Below are 26,667 nucleotides of genomic sequence, written 5' to 3'. Positions count from 1 at the left end.
GTAGATCAGGCCCTTAGTGGATAGCCTGGATAATAGGTAAATGACGTCATCTGATGATCAACAATAAAAATGCAATGAAAAAATGCGGTTAATGGCAGTCTATGGGACAAAAACGTCCACTTAGAGTACATTAAGGTGAAACATTTTAATCTGATACTAAACAAAAACTAATACTGCATCAAAATATATATATATATATATATATATATATATATATATATATACATATATATATATATATATATATATATATATATATATATTTTTTTTTTTACTAATCTTTGACATATCCAAGGCTGTGATAACACGTAAAAAATCTCCGGTCTCAGTTATTATATTGAAAATCCGTCATTTTGTGTCTGTAGGAGCTAGATTGGTCATTTTCTTTGTTCATGAGTGTTGTACACATTTGTGCCAGTAGGTGGCAGTATCTGTTTAGGCCATTGCTTTTGTTTCTATATAGGTAGGTGGGTTAATCAGCGCAGGTGCGCACGCTGGGGAATCCATACGGTTTTTGACCGTGCCATGGCGTGTAGCGCCGCAGGTCAGAATATTGTGTGTTATTGTGATAGTGAGTATTATATTTTTTGAGTCGGCTGTGTGTAGCCTAATAAACCTGCAACAAAAGAGAAGTAATGCTTGGACATTTGCTGTGTTATGCACTTACACCTGAATGCACCTACGCCTATACTGGCACGCGCGGATAGTGACAAAGGGCCACTATAGTGTCAAATCAGTTACACCCTTTATGAAATTGTCATTTAAAATGTTGAAATCCTATATATATATATATATATATATATATTTAGTAGTTTTGATAAGGACTGAGATTGATTGAAAATTCGTCTGGTTATTAGTAGCTACAACTGCAAACAGCGCAACATGTTCCCGAGCTGCGCAAGGACATTTTTAAATGCCACCGGAGCTGATCATCGTTTAGAAAAGAAAACAGTAAACTTTCAAATAAACCGCTACGGAAAACGAAAACTGCTAGCAAACAATGGCTCACTGCTACTACCGGTGAGAACCGGAAGTTGCACCCATAATCGTTTCTACAGCAACGACTCCAGGAATAAGACCAGTATTGTTTTGTCTGTTGTGATGTTGGCTGTAGTAGCATTGGTGTTGTGAGTAAAGGTAATGGGAAATAATCCCGTCCTTTCTGCATGTTGTATTCTTTTGGTCTGGTGTCGTTGTCATGAGAATGCACGTCCATGAATTTGGGGGGCGGAGTTTCTGAATGAGCACTGATGGGATGTTTGTTGGGCCGCAAATTCAAATATGAACAGTCTTTCCCCAGAATCAATGACTATACCTTTAATACTAAAGTCTGGAAAATGTAGTATTTGTTTTTGCTGAGTGTTAGGGTAACCATGTTTATTTGACATCATGTCATTAAGTGAAGTTTAAAATAATAAGCAAAACTTAATTTAAAAAGCATTTTATTTAATTTTCCTAGAAGGGAGTAAGACATTGAGAGTTCTGACTTATAATCAAATGCAACACTATTGTGTTGACCCTCTATAGTGCTGTCAGGCAGTACAATTGCGAAAGTACCACATAGTACTACAGTACAACTAATAGTCATTCCTTGGCAAGATAAAGTATCTAGATATGCAGAATTTGAAGTTCTTCTTGACAAGAATCATTTGTAATACCACCCTCCTTCACTGGGCAAAAGCTTTTGGCACATGCACACTTCTTAATTTTGCTCATGCTTATAACAGAACAGCCAGCACAAAGAACGCACTGGACAAGTCCCAACAGGCTCATGTTTTGGGCCAAAACCAGGGCTGTGAACTTGTAAAACTCTTGGACATGAGGCAGACATTCTCCTGGTGATTTAGTCATTCTCTTCATTTTTAAAATTCTTCACATTTCCTTTGCTGATGAACTTAATGAACTGGCGGTAGAAGGTTACAATTCGTGCTTGGCCCAGCTTGAAAGCCATGGACATGATGGCCATGCCAACAATGATGAAGAGTGAGGTTAGCATGAAATACTTTGGGTGATTGGGTACAATGTCGCCAAAACCGATGGTAGTGAGTGTAATAAAACAGAAGTAGTAGGGGTCAAAACCCTCAAATTCAGTTTCCCACAATGGGAGAATCAAACCGCCAAAGAAAATGTAGGCAAACACGATCAAAAGAATCAGTACGAACGGTACATCCAGCATTTCCATTCCATCCCCTATTCCTGTGAAGTCCCATATAGCATATCCTTTGGGTGGTGGTGGCAGCTGATCTAGCTCTGGGCAGGAGAGGGTCCTGAGCAGCGGGCCCTTTCTCAGTAAGTTCTCCTTGGCAAGAATCTTCTCGAAGATCTCTTTGTTGTTTTGGAGCTGCACAGACTTGTGCCGTACATCCTCCTGGCTGTGCATCACCTGCCGAATGTCGAGGGGTTCACGGACCACAACATCATGGCTGAAAACAAAGGAACCATCCTCCAAGGCCCGATGGCTGGAGTCCTCTGCCCTCTTCCTGGCCTTCCATGGTGACCAAGTGTGGGAGTGGAGACTTTTGCAGAAGGTGTGAATTCGTACATAGGCTCTGGACATCAGCATAGCAAGGAAGTCTCCCACATCGAGGATGACCAGAAGCATAAGAGGGATGCCCACCATGGCATACAAGACACATGCCACCTTACCAGGCAGGGTAACTGGGTAGATCTCCCCATACCCTGCAACGACAATGGAGAAAATGGACACTTTAGTACTGAGAAGCAGGAGCTACAGTAGGATTTAAAGACATCTGTGGCTTAGCTCATTACTTGTAGTGCAAAGACAATCAATGACACAAACACTTACTTGACTTCTAACCACAGCAATCGCACTAGAGATAAAGTTTAATGGACCTGGAAATACATTGGTTCCCCTGTACGCATAGCAGCTTCCACACCTATGCTGCTGAAAAATGACTAACGCTGCCGATATTTTGTTATTTATTTATTATATCTTTTTCCATGAGAAGAGGAGAGAAGACAGAAGAGGAGGAGAGGAGGAGTGGAGAGGGCTGCGTTTTATGTTATATTAATGTGCTTCATTACCTAGGTCAATTAGCACACCTGTGAGTACAGCATGTAAACGGCGAAGAGAGGACGCCTTTAGAAACTAACACTATCTTATATGGCTTATTCACTCACCCGTGAGTAAAGCATTAAGCATGAACTAGGTGCTTTGCGCTTACCTGATTAAGTCAGCACAATGATTATAACAGCAAGCAGGTATATGTCCACACTGAAGCAAGCAAGGCTGATCACAGATTCATGATTATCATTCTAACAGTGTGGGGGGGCAGTACCAACTGTACATGAGCATTGCACAGAAATGTTACAGCAAACGCAGTCATTTTATAGAAACACACAAGGAAACATATCTGTGAGGTAAACAACATTTGGAAGATCCATGTTAATACAAAGATAAGTGATCCACATCAATAGTCTTCTTCATCCTGGAGGCCTTACTGTGCGCAAGGGCACAATCAAAGACAGCTGACAGAGCACGACCCCCAATCCTGGGAAAAATTATGATTTTCCTGCCAAATGTATCATTTTAAACACAACTAGCAGTGTTTGCATCAGCAATGCAGGCCTAGTTTGCCTGAGCTGGCAGGGTCCCTAAGCAGAGTCAAAGCACTGCTTTTGGTGTCCCCCTCTCAGAAAATGCTCTTGAAAAGATTTCATGTATTTGTCCCCTCCAAAGTTGGTATTAGATTTTTGCCCCTGCAGGTTCGAATTTTCAGATGAGTTTGAAAGCCTGGCTCATCACACCTCATATGTAGGGTTAGGGTTAGTAACAGTTTTTCTCAATTGCTAAGACACATTTCATGAATTCATTTCCCAAAACTCTAAACACAATTGCATAATGCACATTCATCTTCACAAACTTCAAACTTACATAACAAAACTTCATTCTCCACTCAAAACCATGTAATCTTACATAAAACAAATTTTGCTTACAAACATCACACAAAAGCCATCAAATAGACAAACACTACAAATTAACCACAACACAGTGTTGAGATCAACTCAAAACACCACCGTAACAACCTGTTACTGCAATTAATGATGGCACTTGTAGTTTTCACCCAGAACAACCTCTTTAGGCTACATGATGAACACACATGAAGACACATATTTTCATTTTTTTTCCCAATGTACCGTAGTAAAATAAACTGACATTGAGTGAAAAGCTAAACGTACTGTAAAAATGATGATCTGATGCTGATAAAGAAAAATCATCTCAATGTACTGGCTACAACAGAGATCTCTAACTCAAATTAGCTTGAGGCCACTGTTGGTGTTGTCATCTCCAAGGGCCACTTCAGCATTCAAGTACTACAAGAAAGCACAATATTTCTGAAGATTTTGATAATTAACATAATGATACAAAAATGCAAACAGCAGCTTGATTACATTTTTGTATAATTCGTTTTTAACAGTTAGTGCAAATCTTTTTGTCCTTTCTTTTACAGTTTTTGCCTAATGCTTAAACACTAAAAGTGGTTGCTATGCCCAAAGCATCACAACCTCTAACTTTGGTGACCATGCCCTAAACAAAAGCACCAACCCTGCAAACACAATATATGCTTTGCACTGTGTTTGAAATTCTCCAACACACTTCTTGCAAAACACTACACACTGTTTTTTTTACATAAGACACATTGTTCAAAAAGGAAATCTCGTGCAATCATTGGGAAAACACATCTATTTAAAATACAAAACACAACTACAATTGGAAAAGCACACAGACTCACACACATGAAAACATTTAAAATCTAATTGTAGACCAATTAGTCTAAGCCATAGCACTACAAATACACCTGATGTGAGCTCAGCTCCTTTGTGCCAACTTTGGAAACATGGAGGCAGGAAGAGGGAGAGTAAGAGCAGTAGCAGGACGAAGAAGAGGACGCAGAAGGGGAGCAGGCAACAGAAGGAGACAAATATCTGATGACATGAGGGCCACTTTGGTGGACCATGTAATAAATCATGGCCTTACAATGAGGGAGGCTGGGCAGAGAGTCCAGCCAAACCTAAGTCACTACTCAGTTGCCTCAATTATTAGAACTTTCAGACTGGAAAACAGGTATGTTTTGAAGTTTCCACACTAAACTGTACCAAAGAAATTACAGTATTGCACATTGTTCAAAAGCACAGTACAATACATTGCTGTATTACTGTAGGTCTATGGGTCTAAAGTACAAAATATATGATGTTTCATTTTCTACAGAACTGCCAGACGACCTGCACAGGGTGGAAGGCAGATTATGTTCAGTGATGAACAGGAGGTGGCCATAGTTAACATTGTTTAGGCAAAGCAGATCATCGCAGATCAAATAACCTTCGCTGACATCAACACTGTCAGCATATCTACACTCTCCTGCATCCTTAAAAAGCACAACATTTCACTGAAGCAGCTGTATAGAGATCCATTCGAGAGGAACAGTGCGAGAGTCAAAGACCTCCGTCATGACTACAGCGCGGGGGAAATATCACCTTGTGTGCCGCCATCAGTGTACAGGGAGTCCTGCATCACCACTCCATCCTCGGTCCCTCCAACACAGCCCTCATTATTCGCTTTCTGGAGACACTTCATGACACAGTAGTCCAGGACGGGCCAGAGCAGCCCCAGTTTGTTGTCATCTGGGATAAGTTTATCGGACGGCTCTGGTCTGGGACTGGTTCACCAACCATAATAAATTTATTGCACTCAACTTGCCACCATACACCCCATTTTTTAATCCAATTGAGGAGTTCTTTTCAGCATGGCGCTGGAAAGTTTATGACCGTCAGCCACCACTGCATGAAAAGTGGGATTTTCGTCCCCATAAACGCCCGGAAATCTCCCTAATTTTTGGCAGTTAACGACAATTTACAGCCTGTGAACGTCGCGTTTGTCTGTGCCACATATTGACGGAAACAACCATGACGTATGTGGAGCTTGCGGAGGTGCGAACGGCTCTAATTAGCATATGAATAGCAGCGAAACCAGCCTGGCCAGAGAATGTGTGGCCTGGCTTGAGTTTCTTCACTCAGTATTGGATGAAACCACTACTTTTAAACACGAAAAATCACTCGTTCTTGGTTGGCAGATCTGTCACTATTGGTCAGCCTGGGTCATTATAAATGTAAACCCCACCCCTATACATATATGTATATGTATATATATGTGTATATATGTATATATATTTATTTTTATTTATTTATTCATTCATATCCATATGATATGCTATGGACTACACTATTATTACCATCAAGGACATGAATGAATTTATTGAGGACGTGAGTGACGTGCTTATTCAAAGACAGAGCTTTATTAGCAGAAACACAAACACATAACTATGTACAAATCAGAGCTCGGTGAGCTCCTGGCTACGAAAGAACGGAAGTCGCACAATCCATCCAGACACCCCGCCAACGACGCCGTCTTCCTCATCGGACATTAGGTCTATGGTGGCGCACGGCAAGCACACTCTGTCTCGCTTCCAGCAGCTGTAAAAACAATCAATAAAGACAATCAGTACTGCACGATGCACTGCGTATGGACACAATGCACCTGAAAAATAGTCACATTGACCAAAAACGGATCTAATCTAATAAGTCTTACCCTCTTTCTTCTCGATCGACTCCGAGCTGAACTCTTCACAGCTTCCGCCTGCGAGGCGAGATCTGGCTGTCTGTACCTGAAGCTCCTGCGTACTGTCTCATAGTACGTCTTACAGGCAGCTGGAAAACAATTAAATGGTTAGATTGATTAAAATTAAACAAGGAAGGAACAGGAACAAAACAGTAAAAGTTGCTTACACACAATGGCGTCACTATCAGCGTCATGTAAATCTGGACTTGCGGACATAGCTCCGAGCAAATAGGAGGTCACGGCCTTGTTATGAGGCGAGGTTAGTCTGTGAAAACAAAATGAACGGTTAAGATCGGTATCTATTAAAGGTGACATATTATGCTCATTTCTGCTTGTTGACATGGTTCCTTGATGTCTAAATGAAATGATAGTAACATGCTTTGGTCGAAAAAAACGAAGGATTGAGCACAGCAGGGTTGTTTACACACCAGTTTCACAGCCCTGCTCTAAGCGGCTGGTTTGAGTGCCTTTCCCTTTAATGCTAATGAGCTACTGCGTGCGCCGCCCACCTCTTCCTGCCGGGCGGAAGACTTGAGGACGGCATCGCGTGACCATGGCAACGAGCTATACACATTTGCGAAGCAACTTTTCTGTGTCCATGCATGCATATAACTGATAGTAGCACAGCAGACATGTAGCAGGTAACCCCTGTCTCCGGCTCCAAAACAAAGTAGTGATTGCTTTACTGCAGATAACGTGTTGGTGCTCTCAGGTCTGGTCTCCCATGCCAGCAGCTAACGCTACACACGTATTACTTCCAACACACAGGAAGTCGTTCGACTGCCAAGATACTCCTGGGCGTCTAACACACTGTCCTTTAGCACAACATGCTAATGAATTAACGTAGCTCGCCATCCGCGAACAACTGAGACAATTTCATACAATCTCCTCTGCTTGTTCACGGCGGAACAGTGGTTCACCGGCCGCTAATAACTGAGACATTTCACACCGTCTCCTCTGCTTGTTCACGGCCGAGCAGTAGCTCACCGGCCGGTTAGAAGCAATAAAATCTCAATATCCTAATTCATTTTCTCAATTCACTGTCATGTTTTAAGAGTGCTGATATGACAAATTAACGTTTGGTAACATTAACATTATCGTGAATCCTACGGCCAGTAAGCCCAACGTTGATAACTTCACATGTAATGTTAGTTCAGCCTCATATTTGCATCAACGGTTAGCATTAGCTCATGTGCTAAATGGCCAAAGTAACACAAACTACACTGTTTTTTAAATACTTACAGTTCCATCATTGACAGTGGGTATGGATCCATCTTTTAAGGGACAATCTTGTTGCCAGTCCAGCGTCCAGTCCTGACCCTGGTTGCTGAAGCAGTCCGGCGTGAAGTGACTGGCACAGACCGTAACGCTTTTGCTCACTGAAGCTGGGACGTTTCCCTGATAAATAAAATGTAGCCACTTCGCTCTGATATCCTCTTTGGTAGGGAGGCGATGTAGCGAAACAGGAGGATCCGTGCATCCGACGACAGAGCAGCAGTGCTTGGCTTTCGGGTTGTACATGGTAGCGGTCAGGCTGTCGCGTACAAGTGAAGCGAGAACGAGAAAATGGCAGATCCTCGTTCAGGTAGCTGGCGTAGTGTGGGAGGAGATAGCCAGCGCGAGGGCTGGAATATTCAAATCACCCGGACTGTTACGTAACAGTCCGGGTGAAATCCAAATGGCTCGTTTAGAGACTCATTTCCTGACTCCGGCAGGTACAAAATGTTGACTTAGTTGTCGAAACTTATGCTTAAGGGGTGGGGAGGCACTCCGGATACGCAAATATACATACTAAACCAAGGAAAAAGTGAGTTTTGCATAATATGTCCCCTTTAACGTATCTGGTTCCTTATACAGCAGAATGAAAGCATATTCTTTAAATCTTTCCCTTGCTCCAGTTCGTAGCGCTGCACTCGGCAGCACTACCCGGCTCCGTTGGGGTCTTTGTGTTTGCCGTCGGTCTCACAGCTCCACACAGGCTTTACTCGTCAGGTTAGCTTGTCGCGAGCTTGTTAGCAAAGTCCATGCAAAAGCACTGCTAGCCGCTAGGTCAGAAGCTAACTTAAACGCCGCTCTGTCTTCTTGTGCTGAGTAGTCCACTCAAACGGACAAGAACTCTATCACCAATAACGTTTTTATAAGAGTCCTGGTCGAACACTTTCACTCAAACTGGCGTAGATATTAACTAAAAAGTTTGTGTTTTCACTTTACAGTAGACAACCTGCATCTGTCGTCTTCCTCCGCTCGTCACTCTCACGCATCTCCACCCACTTCCCCTTCACCTCAGTTCCTCCACCCCCTCGTCCTTTGACCTCAAAGGTAAATTAGAAAGGTCCCGAAAATAACAAAGTCACAAAAGGTCCAAGGATAACAAATCCACAAAACATTTGTGCAACTGTCTTTCCTATTCTTACAGGCATTTTAACAAATATTATTACACAACCAATAATTAACATTTTAAGTGCTGCATTCAGTAAACCTTGAATATTATCCAATATTCATTGTTCTCATTGAGCAATATTATAACTTCACTGCTGGTCAATGAATTTTAACATTTTAACATTAAATGCTATTTATTAACCCATGAACTTATTTATTCAATTATATTCTTATTATCTTGAATACATTTCAACAGGTTTACACTTGCTCCGGTTTGTAGCGCCTACAATTTGTCTCCGAGTTGTGAAGACGGCGTACTGCTTCCTGTAAATTACAAGACCAAAAACATACACTTTTATAAAACAACTTACACTGGTTCTGCTCACTTGTTCTATTACAAGGCTACTAGGCTACTTTTAGCTTAGCTAGCAGTAACTGAACATATTCTTACCGCAATCTTGGGATTGTTCACCCGTCTTCTCTTCTTAGAGTTAGTCTCCTCCACACACTTTTTCGACTCCAAAGCAGCCAACCTATCCTCTATGGACAGCAACCAGGAGTTTGCTACAGTGAACTGCTCATTCACATCGGCAGCAAGCAGAGTAAGCTGACGAGACAGCCCACTGATAGCATTCAGCAGTTTCTTCTCGCCGGAAAAATGTCACCTGGGGTAAAACTCCCCCTGCTACCCTGATTTGCATGTGTATAGCTCACAGCATTTTCATTTACATGTTAAAGCCTCCCCTAGAATTAGGGGGAGGGGGGTCATGGGGGGACAACTGCCAAGCAAGGCCCACGTCAATTTCCGACAATTCACGGCAGTTTTCGGTGTTGCCTGCAAATTGCCGTGTGCAGTCGTAAACCTGAACTTCCACGACAATCTACAGTGCCGTTTACTGACGAAAATCCCACTTTTCATGCAGTGCACATGCCCGCATGCCTCTTCTACAAGCCATGGAAGAGGCATGCGGCGACATTGAGGTGAGGTCCATACAGGGTTGGATACGGCATGCAAGGCGATATTTCCCCCGTTGCTTGGCAAGGGAGGACATTGCCTGTGATGTGGATGAGGTGATGTGGCCAAATGCCAACAGGAGACAGGATCCATAGCCTTAATGTCTTCCAATCATTCCCTTACAACACTATGTTTTGTAGAACATTCTAGTTGTACCATGTCTTTGTGTGTCTAGAATAGATCAACTGTAGTGGATCAATCTTTCACAAAAAAAAATCTGTATGAGTCTTTTAAAGTCAAAAACCATCCAAAGTACTGAATACAGCTGTGTTTTGCATAAAGCACATCTCTGTGTTGTTACTGCTAGGAAAGAGTAATTCAAAGGTTCATGTGTTTAACGTTTTGATGCTAAAAACAGTTTTGAAATGGGATTGTTAGGTTTTGTTTCAAGCGTTTCATTTTGCCGTATAAGTTAGGAGTTTATCTTCATGTGCTGTGTCTTACTCGGCCTGTGTGTTAAGTTATGGCACAGTGAGCCAAAGTCTGCAACATGTGTGTAAGCATTCGGCAAAAACTGTAAATGACTTATTGAAACCTTGCACTGAAATAAAAATGATATAAATTTCTACTTGTACTTTTTGCCAGACACCTTAAACCTTGCACTGGGCTTGCAGCAGTAGTCGGTGATCCCAGTGTAACACGGTGGCCGGGCTCACACTGATTACATTATTTGTAAGCGGGGGCAGTGCTCTGTAGATGCATTTTGATGAACTGAAGACATTGCATTTCCAGTGACTAGTCTACTTCAAAATAAAAGTCAACACGCATTGTTTTAAATGGAATTGTGTTTTTATTTCAATTGCATATGAAGGTTAATTTAAATTTGTGTGAAACAACTGAAAAAAAAGGAATTAAATAAGAAAAAAAAATTGTGGGCCAGATTATATTATATTTATCACATCGGGTCGTGGACTGGATGAAGGGGGCCAGAAGTGGCCCAGAGGCTGGCAGTTTGAGACCCCTGGGCTACAATATAAACCAATGGAAAAAACAGTTTGCCAGTTCTTTCATAAAGAAAGAAATCCCATCTATTCCTCATCAGCACCCATTCTCTGGTCTGGGTCACACCTGAGATTCTCATCTACATCACAGCAATATTAGACTAAGCCAGGCAGCAGGGAAAAAACCCTTGCATGCCTTATCCACCCCTGACACTCACCTGATATCTAAACAAGCCTTTTCCATGGCCTGGAGAATGTGAACACAGATGTAGGGGTCTTGCGAAAAGACCTTCCACTGAGATGCAGAAAAAACACTTCTCAATGGAGTTTAGGGTGGGAGAATAAGCAGATAGAAATATGTTGCTGAAATGTGGATTGTTAATGAGACACCATTTGAACTGACCTACTACCCTTTTACCTATCTCTCCTGCAGTTCAGATTCGTGTGTGAAGAATTTGATGGAGGTGAATCGAGCCGCGTCAATCTACACAGAACAGATCAAGCCAGACAGGATGTCAGATAGCTCAATGACATAGTGCATCCGGTCAATTTTCGAAAATAAAACACCTGGTGCCGACTCTACAGCACCACAAAGTCGGAAATATTAATAATAAACACACCTAAAACAGACAAATAATGAAACGATTTAACTATGTAGCCTACTCAGCCACAGCTGAGCCACAAAATCCAACAAGAAATTATGAAATAAACTCAGTCTGAGCAACTCAACGACATCAGACAGGCATGACGTTCTGCTTCTGAAAGCTCAGAGTAGGATATGAAGTCGCGTGGAGGACGGAACAAAACTGCATCGCACATGCCAGGTAACACAGATGTGCCCAGTGGAATCAAAGGGTTTGTGACCACATGGTGCAGACCGTGATAAAGAAGGGATTTGTGTGTAGAGTTTTTCACAAAAAGTTCAACAAATTTAAATCATGTGTGAAAATGAGGAATTAGTGTTTTGTTGTTAGGGGAAATACTGTATGTCTGTCTTTGGGTAGAAGTTGTAATGATTTGGGATGTTTAGCTAAAGGTTATAAGCAATTGAGAAAAACAGTAAGTTTGTTCCAACCACTATCCAACCACAGTATTTGTATTTCATTCATCATGTACTCGCTGGATCAAGAGTTTATACATACAATTTAGAAGACTTCTCAGGTTAAAGTGTGTATAGCAAGTACATGTTTACAGCAGAGGATTATTAATGGAAGAGCACAAGTACTGTTATTTGTGTAGGTAAGCCCTTGCAAGTGTGACCTAGCCTAATTGATTCAGTTTAAATGAACTGGTGCATTTATGCGGTTGGTTCTGTTTATTTGATCTGGTATGAAAGCCGTGAATTGAACAGCAAAATGGACCAATTGCATGTATGAGGTATGACAGTCATGAAAACTGTCCAATCAGTGAGTTACCTGCCAGTCCATGGTACTAAGAGGACCAGTGCAGAGGATTTAGTGGCATCTAGCGGTGAGGTTGTGAACAACTGAAAACCCTCTCTTTCCAAGCATGTAGGAGAACCTACAGTGGCTGCAAAAAACATGAAAGAGCCTCTCCAGAGCCAGTGTTTGGTTGGGCTGTACTAACGTCCAGTCCACCTTGCTTGCATGAGCAACGTGTGACAGCTCCGTCTCTGAACTGCTGCGGCTCACACATGCCTGTGTCCACAGTTGCAATCTTGCTGCTGCAGTTCAACTGCCACTCCTATCTTTCTACATGGAGTTTGCCTTTGTTATCTTCATCAATGTGATGAAGATAATGGAGTGATTTTCATATCCCCTATTTGAGAGAGAGAAAGAGAGCCGTAAAATCTGCACTTCACCTGTTGTGTTTATTTCTGTGAGATATTCTACAGATATAGACAGTGAAACTGTAGTGAGAATCTTTAGATGATGTACCGATGCAGCCTCGCATGAGACATGCTGCTGTTTACATGGGTGCTGATCTGAAAAGCAAAATGTTCCACCACACGTATACCACTAAAGCAGGCTATGTTGACCAACATAAGCTACTGTAGAAACATGAAGAATGTGGAAGAGGACCGCTTGTGCCCACTGTACTTGTGAGGACACCTTTCCTGTGCAATGAGGGAGTATTACTTATTAAGTATACTATGGTTTCATCACAGACATATGGTGTTCATAAGAAACCTTTGCTTGAGTGTAGGATTTAATGACCAGTGTTGGGGGTAACGCACTACAATATTCAGAAAAAAAGCTCTGGAGGTAGAGCAGATCGTCTAGTAATCGGAAGGTTGGTAACTCAACCAGTTTGGAAGGCCAATCAGACAGAGCAGTTTCTGCAGAGAAAGATGTCTTTTTCAGTTGTTTTCTAAATGCAGTTGGACGCAGAGCACAGGAAAAATGATGATGTACAATATGATATCGATGATATTCAACAAATTTGACTGTTCTTTTTGGTACACTTTTACAGTTTGGGGCCCTGAACAGTTCAAGAGATGGAGCCATCGCAAAATTGCCAGGTGGTGGCAATGGCAGCCATTTTACTTTCCACCATAACTGAAGTATGTATTTTGCATCATATCTCCTGAACCAAACATGATAACACAGAAAAGTCGATCGGTGAACAGATGAACAGTTAATGCTGAATTCAGTGATATTATGAGAAGCAAGCTGAGACTTAATAATTATTCTTGTCAGTTGCATGCATGTTGTGAAGAGTTTTAAAAGCTTAATCCTTTTATTCATTACCCCTGTTAACACAGTGACTGTAAGGAGTAGAACAATATTTAATATATGCTGTATATTTTTTAACTTTAATTTATTTAGCGGAGTTTCACTGAGGGCAATGCTCTCTTTTTCAGGAACGCCCTGACCACATTCACACAGTTACCCCTTCACACCTGAAGCTGCTCAGTACAACCACAGTCTGATCTGCCGGCCACTAGAGCAGTCAGGCTTAAGGGCCTTGCTCAAGGGCAGCTCAGTGGTGGTAATGAGGGAGGGGCAAGTGCTGCTGGTTCGTGGGTGTGTGGTTGAGATAAAAACGAGGTGAAGTAAAACTGGAGACCATCTTTCAATGGGATCACACCTGCCTAGACGTGAACAGTGCAGTGGAACAGATGACATCAGAGAAGTGAGTTTGGTGAAACAGGTGAACTATGCCAGGTTTAATGTTGTACATTCCTTGTTCTGCTGTGACACCGTCACAATATGGTCTCTAGTTTTTTCATCAAAGAGTTGCAGGATTTGAAAGGATTCTAAACCTCTCCTGAACCGGCCCTCTTCCTCCTGGATAAGTATGTGATCAGGAATGTTGATTACTTCAGCTTTCTCAACAAAATAACTATAACTGTGCATCCCAATCTGTTACTGTAGCTGTAGGCTTATATGTCACAAATATGAACAGTAAGTTAAAATATGTTTTACTATAGTCATATTAACAACATCATTGAGTGGAGGACAGTGGGGGTAGTACCAGGGCGCTGGTTCTACTTTTGAGCCCCCCAAAGATGTCATGGTCCTAAATCAATAAGACACTGAGGGAGGAGGTGCTTATTTAAAAACCTGCTGAAGCCATCCAACACAGCTCCAGTTTAGAGGGAGGTACCTGAAGGGAGGAATAATAAGGAGAGAGTAATGCCACAGGCTCATAGATGGCTCAACTGGAGTACCTAAACCGGTTTCGATAACCCATATCATATTTTGCATACATACAGTGATTTGTAAATTTTTAACAGGGGGGATGGCCCAATGGGAGCACCACCCTGCCCCGACACACCTATGTATACCTACCAAAGGACATTGTTGCAGGACGCCTTAACCATAACTGACATTTCTAATTTTACAATTCCATTTTATCCAGTTATCTTCCTTCTCTCCCTACTAAAACTGTCTTTTTAAAACTGCACGAGTAAATACACCTTTAAATTGTATGCAGCAGACTGAGTTTATTCAGGTAGGGTTTTCTCATGTTTCTTACAATACACTACATGCAGGGTCATTTTAAGTTACATGACCCCTTGGAATTTTTTACCATCTAAATTCCTTGACAGACACACAATGAACGTTGTGCAAAATAGTAGAGCCCGACCGATTTATCGGTTGGCCGATATTATCGGCCGATATTAGCCTATCACAGAAATATTGGTATCATCGTATATATTGTCCGATATGCACCGATATGAAAACCTTATATTTAAAAACTATAATGCAGAAAAACATGCTTGGGGTAATTTAAAATTGGTGTAATGACATAGTTTGTCCAGCAGAGTGCGCTTCAACTAGGGATAAAACAGCTGGCATCAGGAAATGTAACAGCTGCCTCACTAATGGTTAAACTATAAACCAGCACAAAAATGACAATTACCAACATCACATAAGCCACCATGTTCTGAACAGGCACACTAAAAACACTTACAAAAAGTCACATTTTAGTTTTGGAACATAAATAGCAAACTTGTTGTGCTCCTCCTCTACATGAGAGACGTGCTGGGAATCCACCGGAAGCTGCTCTATGATGTCGCGTCTGCTCCAGGTTTTGTTCCGCCCTCCGCACGGCATCATACCATGAATGTATAAAGAGAACCCAGCGGGAATGTTTCAGAAGTGGAGCCTTTGGCCTGCCCGATTTTGTTGTCTTGCTCAGATTTTGTTGTTCTGGTTATTTTTCGTTTTTATACAATCGGGAGTCTGCACAGGGTGTTTTATTTTGAAAATTGACCGGATGCTCTATGTCGTTCCTGTGTCTCTGACTTCCTGCCGACGCGATCTGCTCTGTGCAGCTTGTTGCGGCTTCCGTCAAAAATCAACCAGGCAGCCGGAACTCAAAGCAGACGTGCACGGCTTGACTCCACTGTGCGCCGGAGCTGATCGCGGCCGCTTGTGATTTGTAACACACTATCTGTTACTAGGGGATGGAGAGTGATGGCAGGTTAACAAGGGGGATGCTTTTTGGTAATTTTGCTAACAAGGGGGACGGCATCCCCCCTCATCCCTCCTCAAATCGCCTACTGCATACATATATATTAGTCTTTCATTCTGCAAACAACTGTGTTTAAAAACAATATCAATCAAAGATCTGAACGACATGAGGAGGAGGTGCTCAAACAATCCACAAGGGCCAGAATCAACAAAAATAAAAGTTGTTTGTAGTTGCTTTCAGCAAAGTTGCCAAATTCATATTAAATATTAAATGTATGGTCACTGTATTGTCAGGGTTAATTCACAAAATGTTCTACACTACACGCATGCAGACATGATTCTATTATAAAGTCTGCCCAAGGTTCTCAGATACTGTGATAACATGACAACATGGCTGCTTATGTTTTCACCTAGGGTGTGTGTGTGTGTGTGTGTGTGTGTCATCATGGTAATATGAGATCCTGGACACCTACTGTAGTGGGAACCAGCCACAGAAGCTGTTTTGAGTACTTTGCCAGGTGATATGTCTGTCTGTGAACACATTTTGTGATAACCATAGCCCCCAAATTCCACCAGATCTATGTTCGCTCCATCTCCGATCTGCCACTGCAGCGGAGCTGATACGTTTTACTCTAGTTTATGTGTGTACTTCCACTGGCTCCACTGCCTAGTGTATCTACTCCGTTGCAGCTCCACAGCAGATACACAAGGCTTCTATTTTTGCCGGATGCCAGAACACGGCACATCAATTCAGCCGAATTCAGCACAGAGCAGACAGGAAGTCAGACACCGACACAACATTAAAACCTCTGGTCAATTTTCAGAATTAAACACTCCGCGCTGACGCCAGCACAAATTCTGTAATTACCGCGTGAACTCCTCGGTTTTGCCACTCCAGCTGTCCGGCAGAGCTGCACTTCGCTGCACTCAAAATGCAGCCAGTTGAAGGGCGAGGCAGCACAGAGCAAAACCGCAGCGGATCCATTCCGCAACACACATGCAACCAGTGGGATTCTGTGCAAGATGCCGTCATGAAACTTTACAGGTGTGTAGTTGAGATCAAAATGAAGGGTGAGTTTGAAGATGGGTGTGGTCTGACCCATGGTTACTAAGAACTCATGTAATAATGTAATACTGAGTACTCATGGGTCAACATGTTAACAGACATCATGGCGGGTGTGTTCCCATTGCAAGATAGTCTCTAGTTCCCTTCTCACAGTGTAACAGAATTCACCATTACCTCTTTACCAGAGCAATTCATGATGTAGTAGATGGTATCATTGTAATCCATGACCATCAAAACATAGGGGTAGACATCACCTTTTCTGTGTGATCATGTTTGGTTCGGGAGATATGATGCAAAATACATCGTTTAGTTATGGGGGAAAGTAAAATGGCTGGCACATGGCATTTTTGCAATGGCTCCTGTAGTGTAATATAACTATATAACCATAAATAAGTAGTTAGTGGTTAATGACAACTGGTAACAAGTACTGAGATATTAAAGAATCTAATCAAAATGTGAATGAATCATAAATGAATGGTTAAAACATGTATTGCTCTGCACTAGTTGATTGAACATGCACCTATTGATTGAATTGATGGTTAAACTTAACTTATAGTGAAATATAACCACAAATGAAAGAGTGAAATTATGTGACTTTTATTATTGTTGTTAAAAGAGATGCAGTCAGTAGGGCAAGAGCACATGTAATTGTGCCCATAGTCGCCACACAGAGAAGCCAAGGTCAAACATGGAGATAAGCCAGCTCGGTTTTTCCCAGCCTCTGAGATCTAAGCACGCCGCTGGACAGAGTTTTGCCGAGCAGGGAAGATCAAGTGGCACGGCGGTGTAAGAGTTTTCTCGAGCAGGGAAGATCAGAAAAATGCTGTAAGACGGGCAAATGCAGACATGGGGGGGGGCATGTGTTTTTGCCTCGTGCAGGAAAATACCTGAGTCAGCAAAATTTGGACACAAACAAAAGAACGAGGCAGGATTGGACAAACCATGGTGCCCAGCCTCCGAATTAGTGAATATAAGGAGTATGTTTTGTATTGAGAATTTGGATCTTATCGGATGAACTTTTGTCTGTATGATCTCATGCTTTAATTGTCGACATTTAAACATTACTGCACTCAGCTTTGGAGGACTCCTGGAAATTATTTCCTTTTTATTGGTGACTTTTTTGAAACTCTGGAAAACCTTTTTGGACAAACAAAGATCAAGAAGTCATTACACGACACTCCATCTCTGAAAATGTACAAACTATACAAGTGTACCAAATTTCACGCTTTTATGAAAAAGGGAAAGATATATACAAGTTTATAGAAGCCCAACAATATTACCCTCTTCCATTTTATAATGCCCAACCATTCTTCTGCAGTTATTTTGGTTAAAGTAACACAAAAGTAGTGTAACGCATTACTCTGCACAGACAGTAACATTGTAAAGAAACGCATTACTTTCACATGATAGTAACTAGTAATATGTAAAACATTACATTTTAGAAGTAACTTACCATACACTGTTGCTTGTCAAGACTGATTTGTCTTGACAAGCAATACCCAGTAGTGTTGCAGTAGTTTGCAGGGTTCAGCCTGATACCCACTGCAGGACCATAGATTGAACAACACTTAACATGAATACTGGGCTTCTATTGCTAATCCAACTTTGGCCACATTTCACTGTGTATTGATAACTGTCAATAAAATAAATTAAATTAAATACAAGCATGCACAAAGGCAATGCATGTATTGCAGGTCCTAAAGTAAATGCTGCTTTTTCAAGTCATGTGCAGTCACACAGGGATACAATGGCAGACAACAGTGGTTCACAACTTCACAACAAGACAACACAGACTGTGCCTCTAACCTCTAACAATCTCTAATACACTTTATGTGGTTAAGCAAAAAGCATTCTCCTCTGGGAGTGCCGTCTCCTGAGTGAGTGGTGGGCTTCCTGTTGCTGCTGAGCAATTAGCCATTAGCTGGCTTCCTTTAACCACTTATCTGTGTGTATCTGAAAGTAACAGACTTACTAATGGATCTTCACAAGGTTCTTACACATCAAATCATGTCATGAAAAAGAGCAAGCTCAAGATACTAGAATTAGAATACTTTAATTAACAAATGATATAAAACATTAGGGGAAAAAAACGAAAAGTCAAACAACTGGACATCTTATTACATATTTTTAGCAAGTGTGTTGCTAATATGCTGAAGTAAGCATTCAAAGGGTTGTCCCATCTCGTTAAAATTAAGGACTTGAACTTGGTTAGTTTGTTTGAACTTTACAGGCTTTACAGATGAGAGGGAGTTACATTGTACGACCAGTTTGCACTTGGCTGGCACTTTGTAGATTGATATAGGCTGAAGTATTCTTTGTGTTAGAGTTAATGAAGGATATTTAAATTCAACTTCTTTTAGGCAAACAAAAATACATAAATATGTGGTTTTGTATTTAGACCCTCATAATGGGAAACAGTTAAAAAATATATAATTGAACAGTTGACTACATGAGAAAAGAAACATTAAAACATAAAAAGAAATAGTTGAGATATGTGATGTGCTTAACAATTTTTTATTGATTTGTTTTGTGCAATTTGACATTTGAATATGCTATCGTCGAACTACATCACAAACTGTAAATTACATTTCATGGCGATATGCCCTGTACTTGTTGAGATGTTGGACAACAGGCAGACTAACCAACATCATAAAAGAAATCCCTATGTAAATGTCCCCTTCTAGGTGAGGTTATGATTTTACTTCAATCAACCAATGAATCATCACCCTGCAGTGAAATATGCCCAGTCCTGCCTTAAAGAACTGCAAACCCAGCAAATACAAATTCAGTAGTTTGGTTTTAAGAGAGAAGTTATGGTTTCTCAGGAGGGTCTAACTTTCAGATCCAGCCAATATCAAACTTTACTTGTTGTAAGGCTTTTGAGCATTATGAACAGCCCAAAATATACGCACATAATGGCAGCCATCAGCAGTCCAAAAAAGAAATGTAAGAAGACATATATTAAAAACTCACACATTCACATCATATTTACTTGGCAGGCCTCCATCAGAGCAGAGCAGAAATATTCACATGTACTCAATGAGGTGAAGTGCACAAGTGCAAGACAGCGATTTATCTGAGTCATTGGTGTGGACGTTTCTTCCTAGAAATTAGTGGGGTTTTGCCTGAATAAGTGGAATTTCCCTCCCTCCAAAAAGAACTAAGTGGACTTTACTCAACCACCTTGACCATAAGGCCTCTGGCCTTAAGTGATTAATTGATCATAGCTTGCAATAAGACAAAATGGAATGGAATGCAAAAGTACCTGAGACCCATGCTGTGTGAGCAGGGCTGTCTGTAGATAATTGCCACCTACGAGATGTAAACCTGGGTTAACTCAGTAGTGTTGTAGTGTTGTGTATGTATTCAAATCCAAAAATTAAATTTTTTGCCGAAGTATGTATGTTTTAGAGTCCAAATCCAAAAGCCAAAGCCTTTCTGGAAGATTTTATTCCTGTATTTCATTTTTCTGATTCACTGCTTTGCTCAGGGTTTCTCTGCTCTCTCTCTCTCTCTTCACTCTATAGCTCACTTGACCATTGCTGCTCTGTCTCACTTGCTGAAGTGGGGAGTCGGTGCCAACTTTGAAAAGTGTTTTTACAAACAACAACTGGCAGTTCCTTCATAGTATGCCTTTTAATGTTTATCAATAATAATAATAATAATAATAATAATAATAATAAAAACATAATTTTAAATTTCCAAGCTCATATCTTCAAAGCTGACAGGTCACTCTTCATGCTTTCACTGTCGGCGAACTTGTATGTCTGTGGGGAGGCTAACCTTCATCACTATGGAGCAGAATAATGGACAAAATAATACTACTGAGAAGCTGGAAGAGGCTATATCCTTGCCCATGCCAGCTACTGATTTGGCCAATGATAAGCCGGTGCTGGTGACTGAGAGGTCGGTGGAGGGAAAGGAGAACCCGACTATTCAACCGACTAAGGTGTTAACTCGTGTGTTTAACCTTGCAACCCACTGGATCAGCTACTGCCTCGGCTGGACATTAGCTTTCCTTGACTGTAAACACCTCTTCACAATCTTATATTTTCTAGCGCAATAAAATCTTAAGTTTTAAACCCATTTTAAAGAAGCCTATTCTAGATCCATCTATTATTAGTACCTACAGACCAATACTTCACCCCTGTTCTAAGCAAAAGTACTAATAAAGCTGTCCACAAGGAGTTAATCAAACATCTTCCAACAAGGTTCAGGATCTCTACAAATCAGGCTTGTTCCCCAACCACAGTACAGAAACAGCCCTGGTCAAAAGAAGATTTAAAAAGTAACAAGTTTGTAAAGTTGTATGGTTTCTATTTTGGTACAATTGGATCTAAGTGCTGCCTTTGACATTATTGAGCATATTTAGTTGACCTATCTGGGTCAGCACTGGACCGCCCTTAGACAATATTTTAGTCTTTGTCTTGGGAATACTTGACACGCTATCAGATGTTGGGAACTGATGGTAGGGCAGGTGTGGTAATTAGAAATTAATAATTATTGATAATAATTAATAAAAAATAATTTTCAAATCGTTAAAACGGGGCACCACCCTGGAATCGGGGACCAATAACCAGACCAAAAACCAGTCTCAAAAAAAGGGTTCACTTTAAATGTAAATATTTGTAAAATATTTACAATTAAAGGAACAGTGAAGGAAATGAATCCGAGCACTGACCATCACAACCAGTAAATACCACAAAACATATGCACAAAATAATCACAGAAAACTGCTATGTACAATATGATAGACTTTATTATTGTCAGCAAATTGATCAAATCAATAATACTTTCAATAAACAAAAATTGATCACTCAACTAAAGCAGCTAAACTATGAAACTAAACTAAGACAAACTCGAGCACAAATAACAAACAAGCATGAGATGTGGATGTGTGTGTGTGTGTGTGTGTGTGTGTGTGTCGGAGAGACAAAGAAATAGGAGCCAAGATGGTGGTCATGGCGAGCAACAACAATGTTTTACAACGTAAAACTAACAGCAAATAAAAAAGGACTCTGCAGTCCACAAATTCACAAACAAACAACATAGTTTACAAGCATACAATACACTCTAACTTCTAGTATCTGCCCAGAGACTAATTAAGCCTCACTTGTAGTTGTGTCTTCCTTAATCCAGCTCGCTTCCTCAGCGTGGATTAAAGGCGGTTGCAGTGTCCTGCGTTGGCTGTTAAGAAAGCGTAGTTGATGCGGGCATTAAGAAAACGAGCAAAGCGGGTGTTTTCTGAGGAAAAATCCTCCTTCTGCAGGCGGTGAAAGAGGCTGGTTGCACAGCGTCTTTTCTGAATCTGTAGCGTGTTTGGTGAACACAGGGCAGTTTTGGCCCGTCCAGCGAGATCAAAGACTGCGGCCTAGGCGGGTAAAATCCAGACATCTATATGCTCCCTTTGAGTAGTAGTTGCGTAGGCGAAAGCTGATGCTTCCAGCAACACGTAACTCTGGGACTAGTGATGAAATGAGTCTGCAGCTGTACTTATCTCCTCCGGTGGCGACGGAACTGATGCATTTAGGTGCGCTGACAGACAATGGGAGTGCCACCTACTGGGCATTAGGGTCGGTGCACTTTACTTTGTTTACCAGGCTTCGTTAGTGCAAGGAGGCCGCATTTAAGCATTGAGCTACACAACACATAATATATCAAGGATATTGATAACTGGATGTCTAGTCATTTTTAATGTTAAACAGTGACAAGACTGAATTCCTTGTTATCAGGGCAAAAGCTAAGAGACAGGAAGTATCTTTCAAACTGTCACAATTGTCAGGTTGTGACAATTTGAAGCCCGATTGACAGGTGAGAAACTTTGGTGTCATCTTGGAGGCAGGCCTCACTCTTAACTGCATCATTAAAACCAGATTTTATCATTTAAGAAACATTGTGAAGATGAGACTTTTTTTTTATCTGAGGAGGACACTAAAAATCCATGATTGACTGTTATAAGTTACTCCTGTCATGAGGCCAGGATCACTCTACAGAAGTGCTGGGCTCATTTAAAGGAATATCTGGACCAGGATCTTGGTCAGTCCCTTAGCACAGCCTGGATTATGATAATGTGAGGGGTGGAGAGATCCAATCTCAAAAGAATATCAAACATGTTTGACATCAGACATAGGATTTAAAATCTGGACGACTATGACTGTTATTACATTAGTACTTTCACAACAACCAATGAGAGAGATACTGTTGCTAAACAACAGTAAATATTCTAGTCCTTGTGGCTAACATTAGCTAGCATGCTACTGTTGACAAACATTAAAACCGACAGTTAAAAATCTCACCTCCAGTTCTTGTTGAAGAGTAGACAGCCATGTTAACCATGTCTCCCCAAACATTTTATAATCCAGACTCGTTTCTTCTGCTTTTGTTTTCACTCACTGCAAATTATTAACGTTACTACAGTGAGTTGTTACACCACAGTTTCCATTATGTTTACACCTGCATCCTAATGAGATCATGTGTGAGACATCACATGAGGTGGTGCATTGTTCCCTCTAGTACTCTAATATTGATAACATCCTGTAGTGTGTGATGTGCAATTATTTCCAAGTCTTGTAGTGTGTGCAGGTTTGAGATAAGAGAGAAGAAAATCTCTGAAGATTCTCCTCCTTACGTGCATGATGCAACCCGATTTCAAAATCAGTTAGGATTTTTAAAATAATGGAGAGTGAGCCTGGCCTAACCTGCTGCCGCTCTGTGAGAGGCTTTCTGCCTATGTGGGTGTGTGTCTGGTCAGGCATGCTGGAGTGAGAGCACAGCCAGAGCACCAACTCATATCTGGGCTCACCTAGCCCTAACAACCCACACGAAGGCCGGTTGGGTGGCCCTAACGACTTTGTAAGGACACTCCCAAACAGAGTTTAAAGCCTGCAACTCCCGTCCAGTTTGTTAGAAGTGAAGAAGCCTCTTGGAGAAACTGAAGTCCAGTTGACTAGGATACAGCACTTACAATTGGAGGTCTGCCAGTGGCAGAAAGGCAGCAAGGCCTTTGCTGCAGGCACGCAAAAGGGGGAGGTCAGTCTTTGATCTTTTGATTTGGTTAGGATATTAATGCATCTATCTGATACACTTTGAAATCATTATAGAGTAACTGTTTTATTCATTTGCCATTATGTTCATCACATTTAGTCAAAATTCTTATCCAAGGTAAAGAAAATCCACAGTTCTAACACTTCCCAAGCATGAGTTATTCATTCGAGCATTTCTCGCATGTGAGGATACTGCATTCTACTGATCATATATGGTCGATTGTTTCAATAGAGGTACTATTTAGACTAAGTAACAAGAATATATCCTATTACAATAAGTAGAGAAGATGTTGCATAATCTCCATACATTTAGTAGTCGGGTTAGGAATTATTTACGCTTTTAGTTTAACAGTTATTTGCATACAATTAATTTGCATAGTTTGATTAATTGCCCAAAGAAGAAATCACAAATTCATTTATTGATCCTTTTGTTTTGCAATGCTAGTTTTACATATGGATTATTTTTAATATTGTAATGGGTCATGGTGGATGACATATATGTGCTTTTCGCGCGTAACAACCCATATTTTAACAATTTAAATTTTTGGAAAGTTACTGGCCTCTCTACCTTCTCAAACAAAGAAAGGAGAGGACAGAGTCCTGATTGGTTGAAAGACCGTCAACATACACACAACGCACATCCTGAATCCTCCAAGGATGAAACAAATGGAAATGTGGGTTTTGCCCTTTTATTCTCCCGTTCTTCGTGATCTTTTGTGCTTTTTGGGGTATTTCGCTTTTGTCCTGTGGATTTTACGTGTGAGCTCTTCTATTTTTGTAGCCAAGTTTAATGCCCAAACTGATCCTACTACAACTTCATTACAAGTTTTATACACCACAGGTTTTTGTTGAAGACTTTGAAGTTTTATGTCATTCGGCCAACGCCAAGTCTTTGACCAATCAACCAACGCAACCAGTGCTGTGGGTTCAGACCAAGCTCATCTCCTGCACAAGCAAAGTAGGCATGAACTAGGCCTGGGCGATAAACCGAAAATTTACCGATACCGAAATTTACGACGATATCCGACGTCATTTTGCCCCTGTCGGTATATTCCGTGTTTAAAAAAAAAAAAAGAAAAGTCGTTTTTGTCTTGTTTGGCTGTGTGTGTAGGTAGGCTACCGGTATGTTCATGTCCCTTTAAGACGCTCGGCTGTACTACGTATACAGCGTGTGTAGTCACATGACTCCACGCCATCCAGTCTGTTACAAGAAAGGAAAGAGACGGTGAGACGGAGAAAATGGAGCACGCTGGTTCAAAAGATGAAGCGGCTGCTGCTGTGGCTGCAGTAGTCGAATCTCTTTATAAGAGACTGTATTTTTAATACTTTGTGTTTGTAGGAAATTTAAGTTATTTTATACTTTGAACATGGATTAAAGTTCTCCGTCGCTAAGACGGATTTCCGTCATTCAAACTTAACAGAGGCGACTTATGAGATCAATGTTGATCGGAGGAGAACTGTTGGCTGATTTTTATTGACAGATTGTCACACTCTACAGCTAATGGTATCGTTAACAGCGTGTGCGCGCCTGACCAATGACAGTGTAGTGACCCACACAGGGCGGGATCTCAACACGGAGCGGCGCTAAAGTTTAGCTGCTTAGCTAGCAAGGACTCGTCGCGCTGCTACGTTATCAATTAGTTTTTGAGTTTAGTCAACACGTGAGAACTCGTCTGACACGGAGAGTCTCCTGTTGTGTGCTACATGTGTGAAATAACAACTATAGTCTGGACTTTGTCTGCAGTGTATCTGTGTAAACGGCTTCATTCAGCATCTCTCCCTCCTCTCTGGCACCGTGAGTTACCATGGTTACAGGAACGCCCTGAAACTTTATAATGATGATCAATAAGAAGTTTTTGGTTAGTTTGACTGTACAGAATCATGAATGTTGCCTGATTGTAGCTCAATGCTTAAATCTTGTATTATAACATATAGAACAAAGCCTCAGAGCTTCTTTGATTATTAACAGTATGTTAGTGATGACAGAAAGGTGATAACTCGCCATCAGACTGACAAGGCTGCAAAAGTTGCTGCTTGTATGATGTATTTTTCTGTTAAACGATAAGAGGCTCACTTTAAACAATAGTAATAATAATAATGATAATGATGAGAAGAAGAAGTAGAAAAATAGCGTACTGAAAAGCTCTGTAGATGGTTGATTATTTGGAAGAGTAAAACTTGAGAGAAGCTTGGCAAAAATAAAGAGTTTGAAGTTTGATTTCGTAGATTGAAAATGACATTGAAAAGACAAAAAACATTTTAAGTGTGAATAGAACAGCTGTTCAGATCATCCTCCTGTAAAACACTGTTGGTCAAATATTTAAACTTGATGTCTGCATTAGAGAACATGGTGTGGGGTGAGGCTGTAAATCTTATCTTATTTTTTTAGCACGTGTCAAGTAAAATGCCCTGTAACATGTTTCACAAATTACAAATTGGGAATATGACTTGGCTACAGTTTGAAAAAACATTTCAGTCAAAAGATTTTTTCTTTAATCCATGACTTTTAAACTTGTTCAGTTGTTGTCATTTCAAGTAATCTGTGCTTTTCAGCTGTTCAATCGTGTGCTTATCAGTTGTTCTTAACTACTAAATAAATAATATAAATCTTAACTACAGTGTAGTTTTACAGTCCTTTAAAATGGCATTTCTGTAAATACACAGGATTTTTATTTATTTATTTATTTTTTTTTTTTTGGGGGG

At 40.9% G+C, this 26,667-nt stretch overlaps 1 protein-coding gene across 1 annotated transcript in view; it reads right to left on the bottom strand.

The window, feature by feature from the left end:
- Positions 1-1,843: 1,843 nt before the first annotated feature.
- Positions 1,844-26,667, bottom strand: part of kcnk18 (potassium channel, subfamily K, member 18) — a 32,668-nt gene continuing 7,844 nt past the window's right edge. Inside the window, exon 3 of the mRNA XM_073482374.1 lies at positions 1,844-2,679. Within this exon, the coding sequence (XP_073338475.1) occupies positions 1,844-2,679 (836 nt within the window). The remainder of the gene's footprint in view (positions 2,680-26,667) is intronic.

Source organism: Pagrus major, chromosome 15 (genome assembly GCF_040436345.1).
Source record: "Pagrus major chromosome 15, Pma_NU_1.0".
NCBI classification, from domain to species: Eukaryota; Metazoa; Chordata; class Actinopteri; order Spariformes; family Sparidae; genus Pagrus; species Pagrus major.
This window is presented reverse-complemented; position numbering and strand designations above follow the sequence as displayed.